Source organism: Daucus carota, chromosome 5 (genome assembly GCF_001625215.2).
Source record: "Daucus carota subsp. sativus chromosome 5, DH1 v3.0, whole genome shotgun sequence".
NCBI lineage: Eukaryota > Viridiplantae > Streptophyta > Magnoliopsida > Apiales > Apiaceae > Daucus > Daucus carota.
The window spans coordinates 6,201,811-6,223,600 of NC_030385.2; the positions used below are offsets into that span (position 1 = coordinate 6,201,811).

A 21,790-nucleotide genomic window follows, 5' to 3' on the forward strand; every position below is an offset into this window, starting at 1 on the left:
CAAACAAAATTCATGAAATTTTAGAGAGATATCTCCCCTATTAAACAGGGTATTCGTAGTGCAGGCGGTGTGGTTTTTCTTTTAAATACAATATTGTTTCTCCAACGTTTTTTGCGAATTCTATATAAACTCTTTAAAACCGGTGCTAGCATTGACAAGTTCATCGAAGAATGCATTCATTAACTCACTTCTTGAGGTAGTAGTGATCTCGGTCGTGAATGTAACCAAAAATGATTTATCAAATTGTATTTCCCAACTAATTCCTCCCACCTCTCTTCGAATCGTGCAACTGTTGGTGACTTGTAGTTGCAAGAGTTGAAATCTTCTTTGAAGTGAGTATGGTTTGCATATAAAGGCGACAATTTTTCACCAAATTTTATACTTATATGCCACGTACAAAATAAATGAATTTGTGTTCGGCAAAACTTCGACAATTGCGGTTCCAATAGCAATGTCTTGATCGGTGATGATCGATTGTGGCTGTTTGTCCTCATAGTCTCTAACCGATTTTTAAACACCTATATGTAAGATTCTTCGGTCTCATATCTTATCAGGGCATATCCGAACAATTTTGACTGATAGTGGTAATTTACTCCAGTAAATGGTGCAAACGACATGCAATACGTATTAGTACGATCCGTAGAGTCAAATACAACAACATCGCCAAAACGTATTGAGTGCTCTCGGGTCAACCCATAACATGGTCCGTACACGTTCTCCTCGTCCACGTCTGCTTTATAGAAAAATTCACCTAAACCATTACATTTTAATTCACGAAGTAATGCCTAACCCTCAAAAGCATCACTCGAATCGAACACATAATGTCGAATATCATGCAATACATTCCGAACATCTTGACTACCAAATTCAATATTCTCCAAGCCACCCGTTGATTCCCCTAACGCGTTTAAAGTTTTTGAAGACCCGATACCCGATTTATTCAACGTGACAATTAATTGTCGAATAATGAAAAAAATATTCCTTGGCCTTTGCATGAAATGCACTTCATCTTTTAAAATCATCGCATGATTGTGTTTTGAATAAACCAATTTCACTTCCCATTTATTAAATTTCTCCCTATGAACAACGCACATTCGCGCCGCATAATGCTATCTACCAATGAAATCTCTATTTCTCTTTCTTTTTTAAGCATCAATATCAACGTTTTCGTCCAATGACTTGGGTACTGTACGACCATCATTTCGACATATATACAAATGCGAACAAATTTTCTTAGTTTTCAAACGCATGTGTGTATTTCTAATTATCACCTCAAAACCAACATGTTTACCATTATCTCTATAAAACTTTTCCGCCTCATCTAAGGTATCAAAAAATTGACCGACACAAGGACAAATTTCATTCAAACTATCAAAATTCTCACCACAATCATCACCGAAACATCTTCTCGAAAATCATCCCTAACATCCTCAAACCACATGTAAGATGTCATATGATGAATAAAACACTAACCTTGATACAAGAATTTAAACTCCAAATTTCAAACTTCAAACTCCAAGCTTTAAACTCCCATTTTAGATTTGTGTTGGAATTTTTTTGTATTATGTGTTTTGTGTTTGTAAGCTCTAGAAATTGTGGATAGAAAGCGTGAGTCTTGTTTTGAGCTGATTTGGGAGCTATTTTCCGGATAGAAATATTGTGCCCCCCCCCCCCCCGGGGACGGGAGATGCGACAACCCGAGTCAAATTCCGAGTCTTTTTCCGAAAATCAGGTCAAGTCCCGAACTTCGAATCCGAAAATAAGCCGAAATAAACTAGCCCAACTGCAACAACTTGGGTAATCCACAAGCCCACCACAGGTCCCCAAAAAATCATGATTTGTTGGTGCAATTAGTAGTAGTACTTATGCTTATAAACTGAACTAAAGTCTCCATACTCCTCGATGTGGGACTGGGGTGTTACAAACTCTCCCACTTAAATTCCTGACGTCCTCGTCAGGCCAAAACGGATAACCCACAGGCCCAGATCGAACCTCCTTAGCCATTGTGGGATAATACCGGCTGGCTTCGTGTCCCCGCCTCCGGATCTCTGTCCATTGCAGATAATACCACTAGCTTTCGTGTCCCCACCTCCGGCAACTTAACGAATCAAGTTTTCGAGAGCAGGCTCTGAATACCATATGTGACACAACTACAACAACTTGGGTAATCCACAAGCCCACCACAGGCCCCCAAACGATCATGATTTGTTGGTGCAATTAGTTTTAGTACTTTGCCTATAAACTGAACTAAAGTCTTCACACTCCTCGATGTGGGACTGGGGTGTTACACATATAATATAACATAAGTGTCTAAAGGAGCTATATAATATAGCGTAAGTGTTCAAGAGCAAAAGTGGAAGGAAAAACAAACCGGACTTGCACTATATAATAGAGCGAATACGCTGTTTTATGCTTTATCATATAGTGTATGTCTAATTAATCTTGGCCGTTGATTGCTTATTTGGACGATGATAGATGAGTTGGTTGGAATTTGGATAAGCTAATTTATCCGATCGTGGTTGGTGAATAGTTTTCATATATATATATATATATATAATCTATAATACTTATAATATTTAATATTAAAATTAGACCCAAAATTAATAATATAATTTTTTATTATATTTCAAACTAAATTAAAATCGAATATACCTTTTTACACTTAAAAGTATAGAAAATCTATATACATTTGAAAATAAATGATATAATTATAATTATAAAAATAAATAAAAAATTGTACGGGCGTGGTCTATCATCTACTGTATGATATAATTTGACTAAATGACATGAAATTAACAAATAAGTAAGAAAAGACTTGTCAAAAAGAAGCAAGGCAGGGGTAGATGTGAAAGAGAAGGGGACGAGAGTGTTTGGAAATCGGAATGGTGGCACAGCAATGGTCGTTAAACCAGGAAAGCCAAACACGGCCCTAAGAAAATAGTTTTCAACTAAAATTACAGTCGGAGATTGCAGAATCGTGATTTTTGAATCCGTCGTATCAACTAGTTCTATTCACTGAAGCTAATCTACTATCTTCTCAGGTTCTCTCTAGTTCTCTTTTTCGTATCTATGTATGTATGTATATATGTATATGCTGCTGTTAGTTTCTGTAATTGTTAGGGTTTGAGATTTGTTAATGAAACAGTGTTGATGATCTTTTGTGTGTATCTGTGCTATTCTACTGATGTTTACTTTCTGTACAAATCAAATTGATTCACTAATTTAAATTCAGGCTGGATTGGTGTTTGTGTTTTTAATTTTTGGTTTCTGTTTGTTTCTTATCTTGTGTTTTGTCGTTAAATGGTATAGTAGTTATGGACGCTCCTGCTCTACTTCAGTTGCACAAGTGGGGACCTGATGTGCATCTCAACGTATCGCAATTTCGGGAGGCTTTTATGTCTCCCACCAGGCACCTACTGTTACTGCTTTCGTATCAGTGCGAGGCTATGTTGCTTCCTCTTGGTAGTCTTTATATGCTCTCTTTCTATTTCATTTCTCGCTTCTTGTTTTTAATTATTATAGATTCTCCATGTTATTTCTTCTGCAGGGGAAGGTCTAGCTTCGATTTCTGCATCTTCTTCTTTGGAAGAGTCGTTTGCCCCTGATAGGGCAGATTCAAAGGTGAATATTGCAAGTACCTCTGAATCAATCAAGATGGTATCTGATAATAGTATACCTTCCGACAACCATGATCTCAATCCCAGTAATCATCATCCTTTTATTTCTGATGTACACTCACTTGCATGGGGTATTTGTGAAGAAACCTATGGTAGCCAAGATACAGCTTTAGCTAGAGATCTTCTTTTTGTTTGCGGAAATCATGGAGTAACTGTCCATGTTTTTGCTCGACCCAGTAAAGACAGTGAAGTGACCAAACCAGCTATGGAGAGTGAGCATCGTCAAGGGGTATGGGTGGAGTGGGGACCATCTATTACTCCACCATGCAGTAAGACAGCTCAAAAAAGTTCCAGCTTGCATGTGGAAACCTCTGGCGAGGTAGTTAAGGAAAGTAAAACTGATGTAATTGCCAGGGAGGATGGGAAATTAAAAAATATGTCTCAAAAGAGATGGTTGCGTACATTCCTAACCAAACCTGAAATGATAAAATCTGAAGGTATTATATATACCATGCTACCGGAGATGTCATCGCTACCTTCCACAACAATGATAAATTCATTTGGGCTTTTTGGTAGTGATTCTAAATCTTCACACTTTCAGACTGATACGCAACCAAAATCTCATATAGATGGCGAAAAGAATGATTCAGTTTTAGATGTTGTAAACAATGCATATTCACACGGGGATTCTAGTTCTTCCGGGAAAGTAATTTCCCCTGATGCTCTTTTGAAGTTTTTGACTGGTAGTATAAGTAGTTCATACATATGCTCTACAGTGTTCTCTAGCAACTCAAACCACATGATTGGGTTTGTTTTGATGTTAGTTGATCCTGTACCCGCTGACCCCAGTGATAAACATGAAATAGATGAAGAAAAAATTGTTATTGTCGTGGCTAAAATGGTCAGCTCTGGAATACAGTGGGTTTGCTTGGCAAGGCTTGCTGAGATTGTAGACAGAGGCCCTATAGTTGAATGGACAGACTTCAAATTTTCAGATGATTTTCTCATTTGTCTTAATGCAGTTGGTCTAATATACTTCTACTCAGCTACAACCGGTGAATATGTAGCACATCTGGATCTCTTACAAAGCAATGGTTTTTCTCCTCAATTTAATTATAAAGATTGTGAAAAGTTTCAAAAAGGTGATGATGCCCCCACTAGTACTGGCATTGAAGGTGAAATCAATGGTATCCAATCCTCTCATGATATTCCTAGCAAAAGTATATTTAGGAGACTGCTACTTGCATCGCACACCACACTCTTGGCCGTAACAGATGTGCATGGTGTAGTTCATGTAATATGTGTTGAAAATCATTTACAAGGGAAAGATCACATGCTTAAGAAATCACTTAAAAGTTTTCAGGATTTTAATATGAGGACTTTGGTTGGTTGGGAGGTTGGTGGGGCTGAAATTGGCTGTCAGAGGACGTTTTCTGATACATGGCCATCCTTGCTATCAGTTCATAAATATTATTTTACAGGTAACATGGGCTACAATGAATTTCCTGGGCTTCAGGTTTTTGGGGAAAAAACAGGTGGTTGTAAGTCAGTACTTAGTGGTTTCTCGGTTGGATCCCAAACAGTTGAAACAGAATATCCTTCCTCTTCATTTCCTCGTGCTGTAAGGAATCTTTTTCTTCCTACCCAAAGATCTGAAGAAGGCAATGTACTTTGTTTTTCTGCCTTTGGAATTATAAGACTTACTAAAAAGAAAAATAAAGAGAGGTGTTCCCAGATTGTTTGTTCCAGTTTGCATGTAGGTTCAGCTACAATGAATGATTTAAGCACGAATTCGAAAGGTTTGGATATTTCTATAGGCGAAGCTGTAGGTTGTACCTATAAAGGTGGTTGTTATTTGGTGACTGAAGATGGTCTATCAGTAGTTCTTCCATCCATGTCAGTTTCTTCTAATTTCTTTCCTGTTGAAGCTATTGGTCATCGACAGAAAACTGTCAGTACTGCTGCTACTGCTTCCCAAGCTGGGATCCTCTTTGAAACCAAAGAAATCAAAAAGCAGTCTTTTCTTCCCTGGAAAATAGAGCTGTTGGATCGGCTACTCTTATACGAGGACTCTGAAGAGGCAGATCGCTTGTGCTTGGAAAATGGTAATGTTATTATACAGAAACATTACATTAGTGCTGGCACATTAATATATTTCTGGGTTAATTGCATAAGTTATACCTATTGATACTTGATCTATACTCTTTGACCTATTATACCAAGGTTCCTGTTGTTTGTGTATTACTGTATATTTGTTTATATAGTGTTACTATTTCCTCTTTAAATCATGTGGTAAGATATATGTTGCTAGTATGATTCAGATTTGGTTGCTACTTTGAGGTAGTGTGCAGTAGTTGAATTAGAAATCTGACCTGATAAAACTTTGTATTATCCTTTCTGGTTCAACTTTGAGAGATGTTAGACAAATCCTATTTGGTATATCATGCTTCTCATCTGTGCTTTTGCACCTAAAACGCCAAAGTGATGGCCATGGTTGTCATGTCGATAAGTCGAGTCGAGTCGATAGAGGTCCAGCTTATCGACTAGTTGACTAGTCGTAGACTAGTCGCTGACTAGTTGATAAGTTAATTAATAATTAATTAAATAATATATATTAATATATACATTATATACGTGGTTTCCTATAACTAGTCATATGTAATAGATATTGTTAGTTACAAAAATATCTTTTTCCCCCTTTCATGTATACACATTAACACACTACACACATTAACTGTACCAATATATGAACAGATTATACTACATGTATATTCAGTTTTAATCAACTTATGCATACATAAACACACACACACAAAGATCTATAAACTTAGATTAACATGTTGATTATTGCTGATTTCGAGTAGTTTCATAGAATTTTACACTTGTCGACCGACTAGTCGACCAACTAGTCGATAAGTCGATCAATTAGTCGACCAAGTCGACTGACTAGTCGACAATTCGCAAGTCGACCTCTCCAGTCGATTTTCTAAACCCGACTAGTCGACTAGTCGCGACTAGTCGAGCGCCGTGACAACAATGGTGATGGCACAAATGATGAATTTGTGGTGACTATCTTGGTTAACAAAAGTAGTGGTAATTCAAGTATAGGTTAGTACAGCTTGGTAATAAGCTGCAGGGTGTGTATTTTCTGTGAGATTATAGTAAAAATATGTTGAGTTAAAATGAACATTATGAACAATATTAACTAAGTTTGTTTGTCCTTAGAATGATTTCTTTCACACGTTCTAACAAACTCCCTTCCAAACTTTTTTTTTTTCCAATGCTGTCTTAGCTCTGCTATAAGGAATTCATAAGAAATATTTTTGGCTGTTCTTTGTTTAGTACAAAAGTTTAAACTCTACACATTAATGCAAAACCTGAACATTTTAATTTTTTATTTATTTATAAGCAACTCCTTTGTATATCTTAATATGCAAAGAAATTAGTAGCCAACCCATACATATTTGGATGGAGGGAGTACTTTATAACTTACTTTGAGGTGAGAATGTCATTGTACATCTTAATACAATATATAATCTAATTTGATAGTACTTGTTATTTACTTACAATTGAGAAAACTTTTTACTCTCAAACTAATACTTTTGAGCTCAACAGGAAGCTTATTAATTAGTGAACACTACCAGAGAAATCAATGACATATGAGATCAAAATAATAAAACAATGAACTTTGTTCGATTAACAGCAGAAAATCACCGCCCCAAGGTTTTCAAAGCGCAAAAGGGAGAATAGCTAAGGATCACAACCTAAGAAGATAGTTAATATTATATTTCAGTTATTCCTATAATCAAGTTTCCAGGGGATTACAGTACTTGGGAAATAGAAATTCTATAAAACAACTGAATGGAATATGACTCAACAATTATATAAAGTACTAGAATTAATAAACACCCCCATATTCCAATTGGTTGTTTGGGTGTTGTAAAAATTTGATAACTATTTGGTAACTTTCTTGATATTTCCATATTTTGAGTTATAATATAAAAATAAGGTTTTTAGTGAGGTATGATAGCGAAATTTGTGAAAGCTTCCGGCAAAAGATGAAAGCAACTTTTTCTAGAAGCACGGGGCCTGCTTTTTTTTTCTTCTTCAGAGAAGCTACTTTTAGATTTACCATACAGTTTTCACATGCTTTTTGCTAGCAAAATGCTGTTGTCTGCAACATGACCTTAATACATATAAACTAATTACTCATAGGTACAGAAGTTCTTTGATTCCATTCCCATGTTCCCATCATCAGATGTTCTTTGCTTCCATTGCCATGTTCCCATCATCTCCCTTCAGAGAAGACATGAACTCAGGTATATTAAAAGCAATATTAACAACACAACTCAATAACCCCAATGTGATCCAACTGCAGAATGAAGAATAGTATGGTTTACAACCCAATAAGAGACTCATTTTATTAATATATGTTATTCAAGATTATTTCAATAATCCATGTGGGGATTACAATACTATATAAAAAATAAAAATCTAATAATATGAGCTAATGGATATTGACCCATAATAATTGAGCTTATTAAGAGTATCTTACATGATCAATAAGCTACTAGCCCCATATATAAATTAATTGAACAATTACTTTTGTTTCCTTCCCCAGTAAGTACATATAAACTAAATAAAAAAATGTATAAAAATTTCCATTTCTATTCCCCATCACATATGCGAATGAACCAAAAACTTTTTGTTTATACTGTTTGATCACCACCTTCAGTAAGGAGGGCAATGTGAAATGAGATTTGTTACTAAACTAAAAACACTTTAAGTTATCACTGTTTTACCTTGAATAAGGATTACGACATGGTCCATTCACAAAATAACTCACGAGCTTCTATCTTTACGTGGAATGTTGGGGTCAATTTTAGGAAGAAGCCTCATTAATCTTGTAGTAGGGTCTTTTAGTAGAGGTAAGTGTTGGGTATCAACCCAATAAGAATAGGATTCTGATTTGAGTTAGAAATTAGAATTGGATTAGGATTATGATTAGGTATATTAGAGTTAGATTCTGATTTGTCTAAGTTTGATGGCTATATATACATAGTCATATTGTTTGATAGGTATGCTTGAGTATTGGTAGGCTTGAGTATCCTAGTTTGTTGGATTGTATTATTGATAACGGTTTTGATTAATAATACAAGTTGGGACGTGGATTTTCCGCGTCATATAATTTTGTGTGTGTGCTTTGTATTAGAAGATTGATCTCGTATATTATTCCTAACAAGTGGTATCAAGAGCTCAGGTTCATGATGGATAAGATGGGAGGAAAATTCGAGATTGAATTGTTTGATGGCAGAAACAATTTTACTTTATGGCAGAGCACAGTGAAAGATTTGTTAATTCAACGAGGATTATATGCAACTCTCGAGGATAAGAAGCCCGCTGATGTGGATAATTCAAAGTGGGAAGATATGAAATTACGTGCTGCGTCGACTATCCGGTTGGCTCTTGCACCGGAAATCAAGTATGATGTTCTCGAGGAGAATAACCCTAAAAATTTGTGGGAGAAGTTGACAAAGACATATCACTCAAAGTCTTTGGCCAACAAGTTGTTTCTCAAGAAAGATTTGTTCGGACTTAAGATGGAAGAAAACGGAGATTTGAGAGATCATCTAAATCGTTTTAATGGGTTGATCAACCAGCTGAATAATTTGGATGAAAAATTAAAGGATGAGGACAAAGCCATTCTTTTACTTGTTTCCCTACCATATAAGTATAATAATGTGATTACTTCTTTAATGGTTGGAAAAACGAAGTTAACTTTGGATGAGACTACTGTTGTTATTCTTGAAGCTGAAAGATTGATGAAGCAATGATCAGGTGATGCATCGGACGGAAGTGCACTTATGATGGATGCATATAACAGGAAAAAGAAGTTTGATAAGAAACATAACCCTAATATCAAGTGCTTTTATTGTGAAGAATTGGGCCACCATCAATTCATATGTCCGAAAGCAAAAGAAGACCTAAAGGAGTTAAAGAAAATCCGAGAGAAGGGTAGTGCTTCGCTTGTTGAGACGGTTGATGATGCTCTTTTGGTTCAAGAAGACAAGGGATCAAAAGAAGAATGGATACTTGAATCGGGATGTTCTCATCACATATGTGCTAGGAGGGAGTGGTTCTCGTCCTATAAGGATTGTGACGGAAAGATGATAGCTTTACCAAATGGTAAAACAATAAAAGTTACCGGCGTTGGTGAGATAACAATGAAACTTCATAATGGTCGTATTCGAAAATTAGCCCAAGTAAGGTATGTACCGGAGCTAAATCGAAATCTAATTTCATTGGGTAAATTAGTTGATTTGGGATGTACTGTTATGATGAAGAACGGTTGTTTGGAGGTCACCAAACAAGAATTGGTGATACTCAAAGGTTGGAAGGATAAGAGAAATCTTTTTATGCTAGATGGAGAGGTTGTTACTCAAGGGGAGGCATTGGCGGATGGACGTCAACGTCTTCATGGTGATCGTTAAAAGATTTTGAAACCGTATTGGGTTGAAGGGGAGGATTGTTAGGTATCAACCCAATAAGAATAGGATTCTGATTTGAGTTAGAAATTAGAATTGGATTAGGATTATGATTAGGTATATTAGAGTTAGATTCTGATTTGTCTAAGTTTGATGGCTATATATACATAGTCATATTGTTTGATAGGTATGCTTGAGTATTGGTAGGCTTGAGTATCCTAGTTTGTTGGATTGTATTATTGATAACGGTTTTGATTAATAATACAAGTTGGGACGTGGATTTTCCGCGTCATATAATTTTGTGTGTGTGCTTTGTATTAGAAGATTGATCTCGTATATTATTCCTAACAGTAAGCTGCACACATTATACCCGCCCAATACTAGGTATGCCTCTTTTCAATTTTCCCCCATTGAATGGTCTCTCTATTGTTCCTTTTGGTCTCTTTATCGGCCTCCATTATTTATACCACCACCAAATCCAACCTCCCTCCACCGCCCCTTCCATTCCACCTCCACCCCCATCTCCAGCGGCACCTTCGTCCCCACCTCCACCTCGGTCTTCCTCACCTCTAGTATTGTCTGCCCAGCTTAATGTCGATTTCAATTCCAGATCTTTGTCAAAAACTGTCGGATAGAGCTAAAGGCTCCTTCCATGTCCACCACCTCCATCTCCACCTTCACCTCCACTATCTCCATCACTGCAACCACCACCTTGAATCGGCAACTATACCTAAATGACCTCACCCACCCCTTATATGTCATCACCCATCCCCTATATGTCATCACCCACCTAGGGTCCACCCTCACCCCTACTCAATCCACCACGGGCCTGCTAGGGCCTCGCCAAGGCTCCTCACAGGCCCTGGACAGGCTCCAGACAGTCTTAAAGAGCCAAACCTTGGCCCCACCATGGTCCCACTAGGCCCCGACCCGGCCCTATTAGGCCCTACTTAGACCCCGTCTAGGCCCATCTCGGGGTCCATCCCCGGTCCCAAAACCCGCATCATTCTACTTAATCGCATTGGTTTCTATTTAGTTTCTATTCTAGTAGTTTCCATTGTAGTAGGACCCTATATATATAAGGTAGTGATCAAATACAAACCAACCCTTAAATAAAAACTAAAAGCCAATTCAGTTTAGTGATATTCTTAATACAATATAGTGATATTCTCTTTAAAATTTAGTGATTTGTGTTGCAAAAAATGATGAAATCTTCCAGAAATCGTTGAAAATTTGTGGATCTGTTCTTGTACTTGATTCTGGTGGTGGTGGAGGTGGTTGAGATAGTGGAGATGAAGGTGGTAGACATGAAAGGAGTTAATGGAACAATAGTTTCGATTTATTGGTGGGTGTCGCAAAACTGGGGTTGTTGTAGCTATAGATTAACTGGCGTTGCTGGTGTTGTGGAGATTGAAGGATATCAGATGGCTGTGATGGGTGTGTATGATGAATTTCACTGTCGATGCCGAGATTACTAGAGATGGAAGCTACTGGCCAGGGTAAAACATGCATTAATGTATGTGTATATATTAGGCGGTATGTAGGGGTGGTGATGTTGTCAACGGAAAAGAGAAGTATGTGGTGGAGGGACGGTGGAAATGGTAGAGATGGGGGCGGCGGATGTGGAGGGAGTGACAAACTTGGCGGCGGTGAAGCTGCCGGAAGTGGGGTGGAGGCAAGGGTTGACTTGGAGAAGGAGAAGGAGAAGTGGGGTTGTTGGAGAATTTAGTGCTATTCTCTTAGGACTTTAGTGATAGTTTTTAGTTTGTAGATAAGGAGGTTTGTATTAGAGTAATACTCTCTCTCTCTCTCTCTATATATATATATATATATATATATATATATATCGAGTTCCTTGGAGATCGTGTTTCATTGGAGACCTTGGTGATCGTGTATGTTCTTAAAAAAATTGTAAAATATATCATTTTATAACATATATTCTATGAATACCGCTATTTTGTTGAAAATATGCAAAATTATGTATGATCCGGAAGGAAAACGTTGAAAATCTTGTAAGTTTGGCAAACAAAACTTTGCAAGACATATTTCTTTTATTATGCGAAAACGTATTTTGATTGCAAAATATACCTAATTTTCAAAAGTTTCGGTGAAGGGGGTGTTTGGGTACTTATATTTGAGAAATAAGAGCTTATTTATGAAGAAAAGTACCTGAAACTCTACTTCCCCCCCCCCCCCCCCTAAAATGAGCCATTATTTTTTTTTTGTCAAATAACGAATATGAAAAACCACCTTAACATTTATATCGAAAACAATTATAGAAAAATTCTTTTTTTTTATTATAAAAATAGGGGCTTATTTTTCAAATGGAATGGTTGCCAAACACGCCCGAAATTATTATTGAATATGTTTTACAGCATGATACATTTACAATGTTTTATTTGCAGAATATGTATGGTCTCGGAGGTCTTCGATGAAACAGGGGTCATAGAAATTCTCTCTCTGTATAAGAGACACATATATAAGAAAAAGAGAATGGAGACATATTTTACAAATTAATTTATTAAATCACTGTTATTTAATTTAAATAGATGCATAAAAAAGAGATATATATATAAATGTGGCCGTTTATATAGTTTTGTTACTTGTTATGCATGCACTCACAAATTATTTTTTGTTTACTATTTATTTATGTACTTTGTGTAATAGCAAAAATTAATATAACACGAAAGGATGAGGATGCTTGATATGTATGTAAAAAAAAAAAGGATTAGTGAAAACTTATGTGGTAATGGAAATTTGGTGTTGCAAATGGGAGGCTATAGGAGGATAATTATAATTGTTTTTATATTAAGATTCTAAAATTTTAGAGCGAGTCAATAGTTCAGGAACAAATAGTTAAAAGAGGCAACTAAATCTTATTATTATCTGGATCCCCAGTTGATAACTATTATCAGATTTTGAAATAAAAAAATATATTTTAAGCAGATAACAAAAATAATAAATTGTAAATTAACTCATATCTCAATAATCATATAAATAACTAAAATCTATTTCCCGATCTTTATCATTTGATCTTGTATCATTCTGCCCACAATCGAAAAATTGTCCTCGAGTTCTTAAGTGAAGAACCGTGTTACTCGGACTCGGCTAGAAGTGTCCGACATGGATACGTGTCCATGTGTCGGACTCGGTAATATATTGGAAAATATACACGTTTTTGGCCTAAAATATGTGTCCTAGTCCAAGTGTCCATGTCCGAGTGTTTAGTGTCCGACACGAACTTCAAGGCAGAATGAAGAGTCCAAGTAACATAGGTGAAGAATAATCTAAAAGGATTGAGCAAGACTGCAAGACTTTACTTAGAAAGACATAAATGAAAGCTTGACCTCCAACTGGTAATGAAATAAGTTCACGGTAGCCAATGGTAGATTTATATTTATGAAGTTAACTTCCATTAAACATTTTGGAATAATAAAGTCAGTGTGGACTGCTCTGGAAGTCCCTTTGACAACTTCTGGGAGAGACTTAAAATCATTGACACCTGATTGCATGGTCTCCACATCAACCTGGAAATTCAAATTACCTTCAAGAGTATTCTAACTTGTATTATTATTTAGAGGTGGCAATTTAATATCTTTCATAACCTATGGTTTCATCGGACATGTAGTTTTTGTTATTTTGGTCCACAAATCATTTTGTACTGTTTCTCATATCTCTCGATGGCAACCCAATACTCAGAGTCATGCGAATCTGGTTTTTTATTTATTTTTTAATTTTTTTATAGAGTAGAAACTCTGCATAGTCTGCTTAGATGATCTTCACATTGTTTATTTTATTTTCTACAAATGATGTTTTTTTGCCCTGTGATTTCTTTTGATGGATTAGCTAAATTAGTTGAAGTTGCCTTGTCGATATTCACAAGACGATGGTCAAACATATATGACTCTTTAAATAACTTGCAGGCTGGGACTTGAAAATATCTCGAATTCGCCGCTTGCAACTGGCTTTGGACTACCTGAAATTTGACGAGATTGAGATGTAAGAAAATGTAGCATATATTAATTTCCATTTGATTATTTCTGTGTATCTGCCGAATAAGTTAGTATCTGATACTTTTGTTCCGATGGGGAGAAGAAACTGTGATTAGTTTTTCGAGAAATTTTTAAACAAACAATTTATGAGTAAATATCTTGTCTGTCCTTGGCTCATCGCATGTAGAAGTGGTGAGTGAACAAGTTTGCCTTTTATTTCTGCATTCTCTGATTGGTTGTTATTTACTTTGAGAACATACCCTGCTGATTATATATTTGTCATTTAATAGTAGGTGTGTGACACGTGATGTATTTCCATGTTGCTGTAGTACCTACTGGTACCACTCTAATATTCTCCACTTTTTTACTGTATAATTAGCACTTCGGATGTTTTGGTTGACAAAAGAGCAGTTTTCAATGATAAATTTTGTATAATATCCCTGGTCAATATCAGGATCCGCCGTTCTGGTTTCTGAAGTTGTGTTTGGGCTATTTGTCAGGGGGTATAAACTCTCTCCCCCCCGTGGCATCTGTTACACAATGAGATTATTCACCTATTTTTTTATTACTAATTTAGCAGCGTGTTAATATCTTTTACGAATTTTTTATCTGCCTACAAACTATGACCAAGAATCAGTTAATTGATCGTTGCCTATATCATTTTCTATGATTTGATTTTATATTCTATATGACATCTTTATTTTTTGAATGTGATTTGGTCGCCTTTTATGGTCAAGAGTTTTGTGGGAGTTTTGCACGCGGGACTTTGATACTTCAGTAGCCTAAAGGGTAAAATACGTTGATTATTACTTTTAGTGGTATTTCAGAGGGAATTGCTGTTGGGACAGAAATCACTTTCATGTTATACTTTTGACAAATGTAAATTTCTTGATGGTAGGGCCAATGTTGAGATTAATACTTAATCTCTTATACATGGTGTTAATAGGGATTCCTTTATCCAGTCACATGCAATTCCATGCCACTGTGGTGATCTCAATAATTTTTATCTGAATGTTGACATGCATTTTTGTTGCAAATGTAGCTTTGCCTACAATTCAAAGCTAAGTTGTCATTCGAAGTTTTATGCTTCAACAATAATGTAGGTCCGGCAAGATGTTAGTATTGATTGTGCTTTTTGGTGGATGAGCAGTTCATTAGAGAAGCTTGTGGATGTCAATTTGGCGGAAGAAGGCATCCTGAGGCTGCTTTTTGTTGCAGCTTACTTGATGTTTGATAAAATTAGTAATGATAATGAGGTTTCTGCGGCATCAAGGTAGCGAACCTTTATATTATGATAATCTGGTGAAGGTTATGTAAAGTGGACTGACTCTTAAGATATTTTCTGATCTATGTATTGTCCTACTTAATACGTCATAATTATCAACAGGCTTTTGGCATTGGCCACCTGCTTTGCGACCAAAATGATACGGAAGTATGGGTTGTTGCAGCATAGAAGTGATAACTTCATGACATGGAGTGTAAACAGAATAGAGGATTGTCATTTACCATTGTTACTGGAGAATGATTACAATGAGAAGGAATACAATAAAATGGGAAACTCAAGTAGGCTTCATGAGATGGCTCACTTTCTTGAAATCATAAGAAATCTACAATCTCGACTCAATTCTAAAATCAAAAGACCAGCTCAAAGTTCGGTAGGTCTTTTCTTTTTCTTTTTGTAGCTTGAATGTTATGTGTTGTTCATGTTGTTCAGTCCAATGAGTTCTTTTTTAATGCTTCAGGTGGATGCTCCGGATGCATCAAAGATATATACAGATTTATCAAAGGATGAAACTGAGCTTCCAACAAATGAATCATCATATGAAAAGTTGAACCAGCATGAACTTCCTTTTCCTGGAGCTGATTTTGAATCTAGAGGTGTGAAGAAACTAGCTTCAATGTCTGCTGACCCCTTGGAGACAAGAACACATATGAACTCTGATAATACTAGTAGATCAACTGGGTCTGATTCTGCTATAGTCGTGTCAGGAAGGAAAGTTTTACCCTTGGAAAATACAAAGGATATGATTGCGCGTTGGGAACTGGGTAATTTGGACCAGCGGAATGTTGTTCAAGATGCTCTACTTTCTGGCCGTCTTCCTCTAGCTGTTCTCAAATTGCATCTTCATCGAGCACACAATTTGATCGGTGACAAGGAGCCTCATGATACTTTTAGTGAAGTCCGTGACATTGGAAGAGCTATTGCTTATGATCTTTTTTTAAAGGTATACCATATCTAGATACCAGGGATGGTGGAATATTCCGATCCTGATGGATACCCAATCCGTTTCAGCGTGATTAAATTTTACTGAATTCGGATTTTTGGACTTAACTTTAAAACCCAAACTAGTTTGGATTTGGGACTTGGATATTAGGTATTTCGAACTGGAAGCCATCCAGAAATCCAAAACCTGATAGAGCATATATAATATGTACATATCATATACATATTCTATATTATATATTTTATATACATTTATTTATATCATACATACCTATTATATATATATATATATATATATATATATATATATATATATATATATATATATTGGTTTGTAATACTTGAAGTCTTCAACTACTATTTATATTTAATGTTTATGAAATTTAGAATAAAAATTGAAACTACCGCTTTTCTAAAAATTATGAGAATTGAGTTTCAGTAAACCTGAACCCAATCCAAAACCCGATGGATTGGATTTTGAATTTTTAAATCCAGCTGGATTCGGATTTGATAAAATTTTTGAGTTTGGACTTGGATATTCCAGAATTTCAAACTGTTGCCATTCCTAATAGATACATAAAGTTTGTTTCTAATTTGCAATAATGTCTTGTAATTATTTTTGTTTTCTGAATATGTTTGTAATTATTAGGGTGAAACAGGATTAGCTGTAACAACATTGCAAAAGCTCGGTGAGGATATTGAACTTTGTCTCAGACAATTAACTTTTGGCACTGTAAGAAGACCACTTCGGCTGCAGCTAGCTGCTGAGATGACAAAATATGGTTATATTGGACCATATGAGGGGGATATATTGGAGAGGATGTCACTCATTGAGGTTGGGATAACTAAGCATCACATGAATTGTATATTAATCTTTGTAGTTCCTATGAATTTTTTTTTTAGCTGACTTTTGGTTGTCTCTCTGAAAGAGGGTCTACCCTTGCAGTAATTTTTGCAGAACATATTGTGGCCGCAAGGAAGTCTTCTTTCCAGATATTAACATCAGCTCACCTGAAGAAATTAGCTTGCATCTGCTGCATCCAACAGTTGATAACACTGTCCTTTTCTGTGGTGAGATCGATGGAGCTGTATTAGGTTCCTGGAATGATGTGAGTGAACATCCTATAGTTCCTGTGCTTGATGATGACAGTGCTCATTCTTGCTACTGGGCTGGAGCTGCAGTATGGTCTGATGCATGGGATCAAAGAACTGTTGATCGGGTATGGAACGCAAGTTTATCTTTCTCTTGAATGATCTATTATGAAATTTGAAAAAATTTCTATTTTTAAGAACTTCTTATATCTGTATGGAACATCGGGTGTTTAGGAGGGATATAAGGTACTCCTGGAATGAAGTTATGTATTTAAAAAATTCTTAAGATATAACCAAATATGCTCAATATATTGCTTTTAGCTACCACAAAATATTTAACAGGATCATAGAGCCTAATGTAACCGATGACATTATACATATCTTAAAATGTGACAAGAGGTGTGTCACAGTTGAATGGAGGATTTTTATTTTAGTTTTTGTAAACCTTTTTGACGCTCAAACGTGTCTATGCTTTGTGCTTGGTAAGTTGAAAGAATCATACCTAAGGCATCTTTGGGCCAAAGTTCAAGATCAACATCTTATATATATATATATAAAGAGTGTTACTCTGGTACAAATTACTAAATACAAACCAAATGATTTTAAGAGAATGGGAGGTTTGTGGGCCCGAGGACGGACCCGAGCTGGGCCTTGACAAGGCCTATGTGGGGCCTATGTACGAATTAAGAGGTGACTGCAAAAGGTAATGAGTATAGAGGACAATGAAGCATAACAAGTAAGATTAAAAAAATAAAACAAGTTGTCCATTGTCCGAAAAAGTACCTCTTATCAATTTTGACTTTAAATAGGCTCCAAGTGTTACATTATTAAAATATAATGTTATTCAATCATATATCATATATAGAGTAATAGTTATGACAATGTAGACGTTATTAAGTTAGTTATGATTGTTACAATATTATTATGGAAATTTAGAATATGGAATATTTTGTTTTGAATATGTATTGTATATCAGATATAAAAATAATAGATGTATGCTTGGAATATCTTTTCTTATAAGAAAATCATACAATAATAGATAACAATGTGAATATAGGTTTATACTAGACAATTGATGTATAAAAATGATAATTTGATATATTATGTGAATGATTATAAAATGTTTATATGATTGCAGTTGTGATTTTCAAGGATTCTATTTGAACTTCTGATTTATTAGGATTTCAGTGAAAATTTTATAAAGAAAAGCATCACTGTGATGTACACACACACACGCGCGCGCGCGCGCGCGCACACACGCACGCCCGCGCTCACACACACACACGATTTGATAATTGACGCTAACTGAAATTCGGTTCCATGCGGCATGTGTACCTCCTACCGAGAGGGCTTTGGTTCTTTATAAAGAGTAATAGATTACCTTTCTTGTAATTTCATGTAAAATTAGCCACATCGTTATTTATATAACGTAGTAAATCCGTGAATGATATCCTTTAATTGTTTGTTTTCATTAATGGAACAGAGAATTTTAACTGTGTAGAAAATTTTTAGGCGGTACAAGTACCGCTTTAAATGCATGTTACCCCCACTCTTTGACTACACTTTATTTATCATTGATAAATTTTGCGTTTTATTTGTTCTCGTGCAGCTCTTTTAAATTTTCAAGTATTATCATCAGGAAATTGTTATATTCACTTTAAGAAAGAAATTTTACAATTAGTTTAGGACAGTTAAGATTATAATAATATGATATGAAATCCTTAATCTGCAAAGTGATTGACTGATAATTTTATCAGTCACTATATTTGTAGGCTTTCCTCTATAATACATTATAATTTTATCTGAATTGTTATTTAAGCTTTAGCACTGAAGTTGAAAATGATTTGTTTCTCACAGATAGTGCTGGATCAACCATTTCTAATGGGTGTTAATGTGTCATGGGAGTCTCAAATTGAGTACCACATATGCCACAACGACTGGGTTGAAGTTTATGAACTCCTTGACGTGATTCCATCATATTTATTTTCCAATGGGACTATTCGAATCAGTTTGGATGGTTTACACCCAACTTCAGCTGTAGGATATAGTACAGAGTTCAGTAAATACAATAGCTACATAAGCTCAATTGAGGAGTTAGATGCTGTGTGCCTGGAAATTCCAGATATGAAAGTGATCAGATTTTCTTCATATAATATGTGCTCGACGTGGGTGAGATTGCTTATTAACCAGCGGCTTGCCAGAAGACTTATTTTTCCAAAGGAATACTGGGAAGGCACAGCAGAGATTGTTCGTCTTCTAGCTCGGTCAGGATACATGACTAACACATATGAAACCTCATCGTTAGATGATTCTGTCGAGGGTTCATCAGATTCAAATATTTTAAGTTTAAGTGGAACAGTGCATCCTGGAGCAGCACAACTTCTGCATAAAGTTGTTGTACATAACTGTGCTCAGTATAAATTGCCGAACCTCCTCGATCTTTACCTTGATTACCACAAGTTGGCTCTGGATAATGCTTCTCTCTCGGTATTCCAAGATGCAGTGGTAGGTTCGCTTATTGAGTTTCCATTCATTTCTTTAACAATATTTTGCACTGTGGCAGACTTGGTCTCTCTCTTTCTCTCTCTCTGTATATTTCCCTGTCTCTTCTTGATAAATCTAAACTCTGACCTGTATAAATGCCAAAGCCCAGTGCCTAGTGTTGAGTCTCCAAGGATGTGGTATGTTGTGTGAGAGTTGATATCTGTATGTGCTTAGCATTTTATTCGCAAATATGGCTGTGAAAACCTGATTGACTAGATGTTTAGTTTGCATTGTTGAAATTCAACCAGGCATGAATCAGAATTCATACATAGTTTTATAAGTCCTGTAATGTTTATACAATCACTTGCCACAGTATCTTCCTAATATAGTTTAAGATTACAGTCATGAAGGACTAGGAGGCTAGAGACAGTGCATAAGTGGACATGCACATTTCTTGCATATGCATGGAAAGGCTTTAGTCTTAAGCACCTCTGCAATAGAATGCTGTTTGTTAATAGGGTTAACTATCAAAGCGGCCACTGTATAGTTAGCATGATATCAAGTTGACTGCCAATGAATTAAGGGTCTGAAGTCTATCATTTTTATTTGAAGTGTCCTTTGTTTGTTTTTTAGGGTTAAGTATTATATACACTTGAGACCCCGAATATCATGGTGGTGAACTCGATAAATTGCCAACTGTACAGTGGCCACTTTGAAATTTAACCTTCTATTTATATGAAGAATCTCCATAACATTGATAAGGGTTACTCATATGTTGAATCATACATTCTCTCTCTCTCTCTCTCTCTCTCTCCCCCCCCCCAGGGCCGTCTCCAGAATTTCGGAGGCCCTAGTATTTTTGAACCAAAATCTAAAATTTGATGAACTAAAATCACATTAAAAATTTGCAGTAGTAAAAATAATTTTTAACTAAGAAACAAAGCATAAAAATAGTTCAAATTAAAGCTAAGAGCATCTCGAATTGTTGGCACCCTTCAAGGGGTGCCAATTTTGACACATCACTCAAAATATTATATTTTATATTCACACTCTTCCAAATCATTTTTAGCACCCTTGTTTCAAAATACACTCCAATGGTTGTCACTCTAAGATGCCAACTTTATTAATAGAGAAATAATATCTTTATGTATTATTGGGACCACAAATGATCTATATTTTATGTATTATTAGGACCACAAAGGAATTGGCACCCTATTTTATGGGTTGCCAACTTTTGGCACCCAAAACCAACTCATTTGGCACCCCAATAGCACTCCAACATCTCCAACGAGGGTGCCAACGAGAGTGCCAGTCCATGTCATGCCACATGGCATTGGCACCCCTCTTGGCACCTCCCATTGGAGATACTCTAAGAAGTTATTATTATTCTTACTTTTGAGTGTCCATATTCCTAAACTGGTGTATAAGGGAGAAGAATATATATTATTTTAATAATTTTATTGAATATAATTAATAACTAATAATTATAAATATTAATACTACATGTATGTATATATATTAGAGGCCCCTCTATCGATGGAGGCCCTAGGCAAATAACTGGGAAGACTCCCCCTGAAGACGCCTCTGCCCCCCCCCCCCCCCCCTCTCTCTACCTCCCGTTCGCCCTCTGTGTGGGCGCGCGCACACATATATCATTGAAGCCCAGTCTTTGAATTACACCCTGCTTAATCCTATGCAGTCTCTTACAGTATCTTTTCTCAACTGCATGTGATATTGGGACATTTATAACTCATATCATGTCAACTTTGACCAGTTGGCTTGTTAAAAATGTAATGTAAAAGGTTTAGTTTGCCATGGCACATTTTCAACAAGTACTGGGTAGGTAATTCATCCTGATCATTGCAGCTATGGTTAAACGAGAAAGTAACTTTACTT

General features: G+C 36.0%; 1 protein-coding gene across 3 annotated transcripts in view; it reads left to right on the forward strand.

Moving 5' to 3' along the window:
- The first annotated feature begins 2,804 nt into the window (after window positions 1–2,804).
- LOC108222676 (uncharacterized) overlaps window positions 2,805–21,790 on the forward strand; it is a 33,071-nt gene continuing 14,085 nt past the window's right edge. Inside the window, exons 1-10 of one of the 3 annotated variants that reach the window (XM_017396563.2) lie at window positions 2,805–3,041; window positions 3,310–3,462; window positions 3,548–5,722; window positions 14,026–14,101; window positions 15,245–15,367; window positions 15,482–15,749; window positions 15,837–16,319; window positions 16,968–17,153; window positions 17,248–17,538; window positions 19,268–19,915. In XM_017396563.2, coding sequence (XP_017252052.1) covers window positions 3,315–3,462; window positions 3,548–5,722; window positions 14,026–14,101; window positions 15,245–15,367; window positions 15,482–15,749; window positions 15,837–16,319; window positions 16,968–17,153; window positions 17,248–17,538; window positions 19,268–19,915 — 4,398 coding nt within the window. In that variant the 5' untranslated portion in view covers window positions 2,805–3,041; window positions 3,310–3,314. Of the gene's footprint in view, window positions 3,042–3,309; window positions 3,463–3,547; window positions 5,723–14,025; window positions 14,102–15,197; window positions 15,368–15,481; window positions 15,750–15,836; window positions 16,320–16,967; window positions 17,154–17,247; window positions 17,539–19,267; window positions 19,916–21,790 lie in introns of those variants that run through there. The other 2 variants (XM_017396564.2, XM_064093020.1) reach the window with 2 other exon arrangements.